We start from the raw sequence: 10403 nt of genomic DNA, 5'->3' as shown, positions 1-10403 counted from the left end.
ATTGCTTGGTCTAGAAGAATCTCTAAGTCTATAATAAAGGCAAAAATCATAGTTGGAATCTCTGATCAGACAAGGTGAGACATCAATCCTCTGACCTCGACAACAATGGAAAGATCGTTGTTGACAACTCCCAAGAGGTCCAAACCAGCTATCTTGGACTTCAATTTCCCAAATAGCTCGTCAAAATTGGGAGCTAAGGAAACATCAGGAAGGGCAAGAGGAGCACCAGCAGATGGGACGACGAGAGGTTCAAAAAGCGCTAATGACGCCTCTGATCGCTTCCTCTTTAAGCCAGATGGGCTGGGAGATGGTACCAGAATGAGAGCATCCATTTGGCCTGCCGGTTCCTCCAGGATATCGGGTTGCAAACCATGGGCAAGTGTTGAAAGGGAACATGTTATCCCATCACCAGAAGTAGGTAATGCTGGTGGGTTGGAAAGAATATGCACGACAAAACATGACAAGGAATGAGAACCATGATGTATAAGGGACAAATACAAGGTCAAAATGACCTCTTTAGCATCCAGATGCAGACCCAAGATCAAGAGTTGGGTTATTACCACTTATTTTTCTCCACTGCAAAAGAGTGTCTTCAGCCTCTATCCCATCGTCCAAGTCGAAGGTGAGCACATGCTCAACCCTGAACCTCGCCTCATTATTCTCCTCTATGTGACCAGGATTCGTGGATGGCGTAATCTTATGAGCCGCCGAACATCTCCCATTTTCAGGCGGCGCATAATGTATTTACTTAGGGATCCCATACTTGGGAGGTAAAGGTCGGGGCGGACTAGAGATTTCATCTTCATCAAAAATCTCAGATTCCCATTGATCAGACTGGCCTACTGCAAAAAACAATGGAATTTAAAAATCTGCCAATACAGCGGAAGAGGCCGACAATGTATATCAGTGAACCACATACCTACGTCACGACGAAAAGCAAAAGTGTCTGAGATGCATTGCGCCATAAGCGTTGGATCTGTTGTTGACTGGTAGTAAGATCCCCATCAGTCCTTGAATTCTTTCGTACAATTGAAGGAGACCAAAAACTTAAAAGATGGCAGATAGAACAGTTTGTTCTTGAAAATGTTGAGGCACTTGGTTAAGTTTTCCTCAGAAGCATTATTTGTGGAGATAAACATGCAGTCTTCCAAAGGGATGAGAGACTTTGGAAAAAGTCGACTTAGGCAAAAATGCCCGGCTACCAAGTTAGATTGGTATGCAGCTAGTCTTATATCGCTTCCCCCAATAGTGAGTTTCGTCGATAAATGAGCAGACCAAAAGCATTCCATCAATACGCCACAAATGTCTTTTTCCCTTTTAGCATTAGGACTAGGAAATAGTCCGCAGAACCATGTTGAACCACATTGTCATCGGCGAATGGGGCCATGGTGGAGACAAATGTTTTAATTTTGTAAAACATAGAGAAGTGCTTCTCGAACGTATCCTGCAACACGGTCTTGCCATCCTCAGGAGTATTAATGACAAGTCATACACCTTCAATGCCTACTTCCATGATGGGAAGGTTTTCGGAGTGCAAGTTGGGCACGAAAGTGGCGTTAAGCCACAACTGCAGTAACCAAACGCGGACTTATATTTGAAGACTGTATAAATAGGGCTGATCGAGGATCTGACGGGAAGATACCCCTAATGAATCGTAAAGACCGCATAAAATCAGCTTGCTAAGGCAGACTTTGCGTTGTTCGTGAAGTTGAGTGGCTAGAGGTACGAACTGTTGGTGTAAGCCCTAGAGGCCAATACTTTTGGTACTTGTATCGAATTATTTATTAATAATAAAAGGCTTTTTCTTTATTATGTTTGTTTAATAAAGTCCATAGAATAGCTAGTCCGTTTAATGTATCAAGTATGACTTAATCATGAGATCACATTAAACATAAGGACACTATTCTTAAAGTATCCGTAGTCGAGCTTTATTGTGAAGTGGGATAACATTAAAGCATTAAGACTATTATGTATATAGACTGATGATCACATCTCATGGATCATGGATAAGGAGTTATCAAGTCTTGAACATAGGTATGAATATTAAGAGTAATATTTATACTGGATTGACCCGCTATGAGAATACTATATAGAATGTTATGCAAAGGGTCATAAGTTATTCTCATGGTGATAATGGTGTATACCATCCTTCGACCTGAAACCACTATGGACTCTAGATATAGAGTCGAGTGCTTTATTGCTGATCAAACGTTATCGTAACTGGATGACCATAAAGACAGTTGATGGGTACTCCACAAAGCATGCTAAGGGACATGAGTGACCTAGATGGAATTTGCCCATCCTGCGTAACAGGATAAATGTCTATGGGCCCAATATTGAACTGGACAAGGATGACACGGTCTATGCCTTGTGTTCAATATAGACATAAGGGCAAAAGGGTAATTATACACATAAGTATTATCACAAAAGGATTTGTCAGATCACATGAAGGAAAATGTATTACCAGAAATGGAATAAGGAATAAAAGCATCAAAATACCACAACCTTTAGATGTTTTCCGCTAGAGGAGGCTCACGAACGTAAGATCGATTATCAACCAAGACTGGTTCATCAATCTGAACGACAAAAGGAGGACGACGCGAGCTAGATAAGTTAGGCGCCATTAGTCTTATGAGGCAAGAGAAGAAGAGTGGGTGAAAATGGCAAAAGGAAAACCGATAATAGCGTTCACCATGTATGATTGTTGGGATCGCCGTAAGAAAAAAAAGTGAGAGGGAAGAAGGGTTTAAATAGAAAGGTGACAAAAAAAATTTCGAGGAGCATGGACATATGGCGTGTTTAGAGACAACTGACAGCCTCGAAGCAAGGAAATTACAAAAATTATGTTAATGTTCGTGTCCGAAAACCCCCTTAAAAAACGAGACGAGACAGATACATTAAAAGATGCAAACCTAAATTCTCAACATGTTCCACACTTTTAATTCGATAAAACAAACATGCCCAACAAATCCAACCCGTTTTACCATGTTAGGAAGAACTAAACTAATGACTTGATACATACCGCAATCCAAATAAATTAAATTGCTTTCTTTTCTCTCTATCCATATTCATATAAAAAAACAAAACCATTATAATCTTTATTATTTCTTTTATTTAATATTAGTGTTTTAATCTTTCCAAAAATTTATACTAATGTTCTCCTTCTACTTTTTATTTATGTATTTTCTTTTTAAAAAATTATACTTAAATTTAAATCATTTTATAATATCAATATTTGTTAATAATATTTTTTATGTTATATACTTAAATATTTATTATTTTATCCTCTTTTAATTATTTTAATTTATTGTTTATACCATTAATAAGGCTATGTAAAAATATTATAATTGTTCTTTTACATACAATAATAACATTTTATTAATATATATTTTATAAAAAACGGAGGTAGTATTCTCAGTAATTAATAAAAAAATGATTCTCTTATATTTTAAATTGAATTTAATAAATTTAACAACATATTCAATATTAACTCTTTCTTCATTGGTTTGATTTTGTTAGAATTTTATGAAAAAAATAATGATAAAAAACTAATTATTTTTTATTTATTCAAATTCACTTAACCTTGTAGCTAAGTTTCCTTATAAATTAAGCTAAATTTATTTACAACCATATTATTTTGCTTAATTGAGTAAAAAATAACTCTATTTCTTAATTATAGTTGATTTGGCGTGTGGTAGACACGAGCCACTATATTAGTTAATTGTTTTCTAACCCGAAAAGTGAAAGAAACAATTCCATCCACTGCTACTATATATTTATACGCATAACAACAACACTACTTTTACACGTTAGGCTTCGATTTCATTTTCAAACCTTTTTTTGCGGTAGCGATTCATACACACACTTTCAAATGGCTGCTAGTGGCGACGAACACAGACTAAGTCTTGATGAACCTCAGAAACAGAGCCTTCTCAATCGCCATACCGAGAAGCACTTCACCGCCGGGGAGATCGTTCGTGACATCATCATCGGAGTTTCCGACGGTCTCACTGTTCCATTTGCCCTCGCTGCCGGTCTCTCTGGCGCCAATGCTACTTCTTCTATTGTCCTTACTGCCGGTATCGCCGAAGTTGCCGCCGGTGCAATCTCCATGGGTCTCGGAGGGTACTTATCATCCAAATCCTCAATTTTGAATTTTGATCTGAAAATATGAATTCTAACAAATTTTTATTGGATTTGTGTTTGTTTTTGCAGTTATTTGGCGGCAAAAGGTGAAGCGGATCATTATAATAGAGAATTGAAAAGGGAACAAGATGAAATCATCGCCGTACCGGAAACTGGTTCGCACTACACTCCGAAACAGAATTTTATTTTTCAGTTTAGGTTTATTGAATATTTGAATTTTATTTATTTAATTAATTAATTTTTTAATATGTTTTTTATTGTGATTAAAATTCAGAAGCTGCAGAGGTGGGAGAAATATTAGCTGAATACGGGATAGAGGAACATGAATATGAACCTGTTGTGAATGCTCTGAGAAAGAATCCTCAAGCATGGCTTGATTTCATGATGAAGTAAGTTTCATTCTCCAAACAGTTTTTTTGCTGTGATTTTCTTCAAGAGTTTTTCGAAAAAGTTTGAAAATTTTGGAGTTTACGATGCGTCGTGACTCGTGAATATTTATGCTAAGAGTAGAATAAAAGTTGAATTGGAATTGGTTGAGTGGTGGCACCACACCACGGGTTGGAAAGAGAAAGGCACTTTATATGGTTAATAGGTTTAACTTTTTGAGTCAGATTTTTGGTCATGTGCAACCCACTTACACAAGTATTTTTGGACTCTCTTTTTGTCTTTTAGTGTTAAATAAAACGGTTTTAAAAATTTAAAATAATTATAAGAGAAAGTGACATCCTCAACGTTTATTCTTTATATCATTAATCAAATAATAATATTCTTAAAAATTACTTAAATATTTGACAGATTCCATGGAATGTAGATGGGTAAAAACATGATGAAGGAATGATACCAATGAATTTCACCCATTATTTCATTGTTTGAATAAAAAACTATTTTACAATTTTAAGAAAATATTAATGTTTATTCTATCCTACACTTGTTTATCAATTCTTCTCATTTTTTAATTTTTTAATTTTTTTTCCAACTTTACTAATGAAGAGTAATTATTTTACAATTTTAAAAAAATATTAGTAATGTATTCTCTCTAGCACATTTTATATTATTATTTTTATTATTTAAAATGATAAGAAAACTCGATATATTCATGCACTTTTTATTTATTATTTTATTTTTTATATTTTAAAATTATCTTTCCAACACCAATGAAGAATAATTATTTTAAAATTTTATGAAAATATTAATGTTGATTCTATCATGAAATTTATATTTATTATTCTCTTTTATTAATGTTTCAAATTTTAATTTCTAATATTATTAATGACGAATAACTATTTTACAATTTCAAGAAAATATTAATGTTTATTCTATCATACATTCTCTATTTATTACTCTCATTTTTTAAAATTTCATTTTCAATATTATTGGTAAAATAATTTTATATATTTTTTATACAAAATTAATTATATTCTTTAATTTAGATGAATTGGTCAAAGCTTAATATAATTTGGGACGAATTTGAAATCTTCCTAGTATTGATAAATTTGATGCTGATTTTTCTTTTTGTTTACAAAAACTAAAATACGGTAAACAATATTTATGATTTGTACTTATTTCCAAAAATAAAATATTATAACATGTGAATTGCATTTTAATTTATATAAAAAGATTAATTTTTTTTTGTTATAATAAGAATTAGAAAGAGTAATAATCGCTGGTGAGTGTTTGAACAAAATAATTAACAAATTGGTTATATTATGTGATGGCAGATTTGAGCTGGGATTAGAGAAGCCAGATCCAAGAAGAGCATTGTATAGTGCAATGACAATTGCCATTGCTTATGTATTGGGTGGAATTGTTCCTCTCATTCCTTACATGTTCATTCCAAAGGCAACAGAAGCTGTTCTGGTTTCAGTAATTGTTACTTTGATTGCTTTGTTTGTCTTTGGTTTTGTCAAAGGATGCTTCACCGGCAACAAACCTGTCAGAAGTGCTTTGGAAACTACTCTTATCGGCGCGGTTGCCTCTGCTGCTGCTTATGGTTTGGCAAAAGCTTTCCATCCATAGTTGGTAGTGAAGGCTATCTCATTTTAGAGTTATTGTTTCTTTCTTTTTGGCTATTAGTTCTTTTGGTGGCAATTTTTCATGAACAACTTTTAACTTTTGGTTTGAGCTTTTATGGTTGATGATATCACTTTGCATTTGAATGGTCTCTTTTGATAAATATAATGAAGTATTCGTTTAGGGTCAACGATTCGTCACCATTATTTGAAGAGGTACTATTTGGTTTTTGTTGCAAGATGGCAAGAGATTAAAATTTAAAAGTTTACATAAGAGTGCTTGTTTTGAATATGAGACCTTACAAATAGTTTAAGTTTGCCAAATTGTTTGCATATGGATTTTTTTTTCACTTTTGAGTTGGTGTCATGTTTGTCTATCTTTTATGGAGATTCTATTATTTTAAGGAGATAACTTTTAGTAGTTTCTTATCTATCTATTTGAAAAAGTTAAATAATCATATCAATTTATTTTAAAATGTGGAAATTCATATAATTTTAGTACAGTCGACCTCGACATATGAAAAGGTAAAAGTCTACGAGATGACGAGCTCGACTCTTTATTAGGGGTCAAAGCGAAAGTCTTGAGGTCGGTTCCAGGCAATAACTTTGAGGTTATATAACTCAATTGTAATACTGAAAGATCGGTTCATATACGAACTGTTTTGCCATTTCTAGTGAAATAGACCTTAACATGGCATGTCACCAATTGAATATTGACCACTCCATCTGATATGTGGCACAACGAAGAAGATGATAATCCCATGAAAAGGTTGATCTGACCATGAGTATTGTCTGGTGTCTACTCGACACCAACTTTGTTTTTTAAGTAAAATACACTAAGTGGTTGTTCAATTTTGTATTAGTCAAAAAATCTTCAGGGAAGTGGAGAACATGTGTTGACTACACTTACCTCAATTGAGCCTGCCTGAAATATCCATATCCACTCCAAAGCATCAACAAACTAGTAGACAACTCACCTAATTACAAATTGTTGTCATTCATGGACGTGTATTCCGGCTATAACCATGTACCTATGTTTTAGGCGGACGTCGACAAGAAAACCTTCATGACTGAGCAAGCTACCTATCGATACAACATCATGTCCTTTGGTCTGATGAACGCGAGAGCAAGATACTAGAGGATGATGAACAAAATATTCAAAGAATATATAGGTGAATGATAGAAGTTTACATGGATGGTATGCTCATCAAGTCCGACGTAGAAGGACTACACGAAGAACAATATGGTCAGCGTGTCCTGAAGGGTTCGATAATACAATATGAGGCTCAATCCAGAAAAACGAACCCTCAAATTTAGAGCCAAACAATTCTTAGGCTTCTACTTAACTGAGATATGCAAAGAAGAAGACCCTGATAAATGTGAAGCATCCATCAAGATAGGAGCCTCGACAATAAAGAAATAGGTAATGAAATTAAATGGGATGCTCCTAGCCTTTAACAGATTCATCTCGAGGCCTGCTCTGTTGGTGTAAGCCCTGGAGGCCAATACTTTTGGTACTTGTATCGAATTATTTATTAATAATAAAAGACTTTTTCTTTATTATGTTTGTTTAATAAAGTCCCTAGAATAGCTAGTCCGTTTAATGTATCAAGTGTGACTTAATTATGAGATCACATTAAACATAAGGACACTATTCTTAAAGTATCCGTAGTCGAGCTTTATTGTGAAGTGGGATAACATTAAAGCATAAAGACTATTATGTATATAGACTGATGATCACATCTTATGGATCATGGATAAGGAGTTATCAAGTCTTAAACATAGGTATGAATATTAAGAGTCATATTTGAAGGAGAATTTCGATCCAAAACGCAGCGGAAATTAAAATTTTCTCCTTTAGAGATCCTTACGAATGGTCATTATCAGTGATAAAATATTTACCTCTTGTGACGATTGAAACCTTTGGTGCAGATCTCACGTAACGATCAAAACCTTTGATGCAGATCCACGGAGCGATCACGAACGTTGAACGATGACAACGTCTCTAGTCAGTCCACACGAACGGATTCCTTCAATCTCAGTGCTAGCTGGTACGAATGAAGGCTTTGAGTGAGAGAGAGAGAGAGAGAGAGAGAGAGAGAGAGAGAGAGAAGAAAACAAAAATAATGCAAATGCAATGAATGCTTCTGCACAAGGGTTCTATTTATAGAACCACTTGTGTGGGCTTCAAGCTAAAAAGCCCACTTACGTGTATTTTGGCCCATATCTTATAATATGCCCAAAATCACTTAAGCCCATGGTACCTTACCATATTTCGTATTCTACTTAAGTACATCGTACCTTTACGATGTTCTACAATTCACTTAAGGGCACCGTACCTTACGGTGTTCCTTAGTTACTCTATCTCTCATCAATCCGTCCTTTGTGTGTGACCTTATAGGTTTTCGCGGCATTGGCAATTATATTAAATCATGTATTTAACATAATAAACAGTGAGCGGTATCTAGCAACATATCACTGCTACCCAAGACACGAAAATATCATGTGATCTGACAATTCCTTTTGTGATAATACTTATGTGTATAATTACCCTTTTGCCCTTATGTCTATATTGAACACAAGGCATAGACCGTGTCATCCTTGTCCAGTTCAATATTGGGCCCATAGACATTTATCCTGTTACGCAGGATGGGCAAATTCTATCTAGGTCACTCATGTCCCTCAGTATGCTTCGTGGAGTACCCATCAACTGTCTTTATGGTTATCCAGTTACGGACAATGTTGGATCAACAATAAAGCACTCGACTCTACACCTAGGGTCCATAGTGGTTTCAGGTCGAAGAGTGGTATACACCATTATCACCATGAGAATAACTTATGACACATTGCATAACATTCTATATAGTATTCTCATAGCGGGTCAATCCGGTGTGAATATTACTCTTAATATTCATACCTATGTTTAAGACTTGATAACTCCTTATCCATGATCCATGAGATGTGATCATTAGTCTAGGTACATAATAGTCTTTATGCTTTAATGTTATCCCACTTCACAGTAAAGCTCGACTACGGATACTTTAAGAATAGTGTCCTTATGTTTGATGTGATCTCATGATCAAGTCACACTTTATACATTAAACGGACTAGCTATTCTAGGGACTTTATTAAACAAACGTAATAAAGAAAAAGCCTTTTATTATTCGATACAAGTACCAAAAGTATTGGCCTCTAGGGCTTACGCCTACAATATTCACACCGGATTGACCCGCTATGAGAATACTATATAGAATGTTATGCAAAGTGTCATACGTTATTCTCATGGTGATAATGGTGTATACCACCCTTCGACCTGAAACCACTGTGGACCCTAGATGTAGAGTCGAGTGCCTTGTTGATGATCAAAAATTGTCCGTAACTGGATGACCATAAAGACAGTTGATGGGTACTCCACGAAGCATGCTAAGGGACATGAGTGACCTAGATGGAATTTGCCCATCCTGCGTAACAGGATAAATGTCTATGGGCCCAATAGTGAACTGGACAAGGATTACACGGTCTACGCCTTGTGTTCAATATAGACATAAGGGAAAAGTGGTAATTATACACATAAGTATTATCATAGAAGGATTTGTCAGATCACATGACATTTTCGTGTCTTGGGTAGCAGTGATGTGTTGCTAGATACCACTCACTGTTTATTATGTTAAATGCGTGATTTAATACAATTGCCAATGCCGCGAAAACCTACAGGGTCACACACAAAAGGACGGATTAATGAGAGATAGAGTAACTAAGGAACATCGTAAGGTACGGTGCACTTAAGTGAATTGTAGAACATCGTAAGGTACGGTGTACTTAAGTAGAATTCGAAATATGGTAAGGTACCACATGCTTAAGTGATTTTGGCATATTATAAGATATGAGCCACATACACTTAAGTGGACTTTTTAGCTTACAACCCACACAAGTGGTTCTATAAATAGAACCCTTGTGCAAAAGCATTTATGCAGTTGCAATTTCGTTTCTCTCTCTCTCACTCAAAGCCTTCATTCATAGCAGCTAGCACTGAGATTGAAGGAATCCGTTCGTATGGACTGAGTAGAGGCATTGTCATCGTCCAACGTTCATGATCGATCCGTAGATCTGCATCAAAGGTTTCAATCGTCACAAGAGGTAACGATTCTATCACATGATCATGCCCATTCGTAAGAATCACTAAAGGAGAAAATTTTAAATTCTACTGCGTTTTGGATCGCTATTCTTCTTCAATGGTATCAGAGCCAC

General features: G+C 35.4%; 1 protein-coding gene across 1 annotated transcript; it reads left to right on the top strand.

Moving 5' to 3' along the window:
* The first annotated feature begins 3700 nt into the window (after positions 1 to 3700).
* On the top strand, positions 3701 to 6346 carry LOC127100637 (vacuolar iron transporter 1). Its single transcript, XM_051037880.1, has 4 exons — positions 3701 to 4125; positions 4216 to 4301; positions 4421 to 4535; positions 5865 to 6346. The coding sequence occupies exons 1-4, from the start codon at positions 3872 to 3874 to the stop codon at positions 6160 to 6162; spliced, it is 753 nt and encodes a 250-aa protein (XP_050893837.1). The 5' UTR covers positions 3701 to 3871; the 3' UTR covers positions 6163 to 6346.
* Positions 6347 to 10403: the final 4057 nt, after the last annotated feature.

The sequence above is a fragment of the Lathyrus oleraceus genome, chromosome 7 (genome assembly GCF_024323335.1).
Source record: "Lathyrus oleraceus cultivar Zhongwan6 chromosome 7, CAAS_Psat_ZW6_1.0, whole genome shotgun sequence".
NCBI classification, from domain to species: Eukaryota; Viridiplantae; Streptophyta; class Magnoliopsida; order Fabales; family Fabaceae; genus Lathyrus; species Lathyrus oleraceus.
Note: the sequence above shows the minus strand (reverse complement) of the source record. Positions and strands in the feature narration are given on the sequence as shown.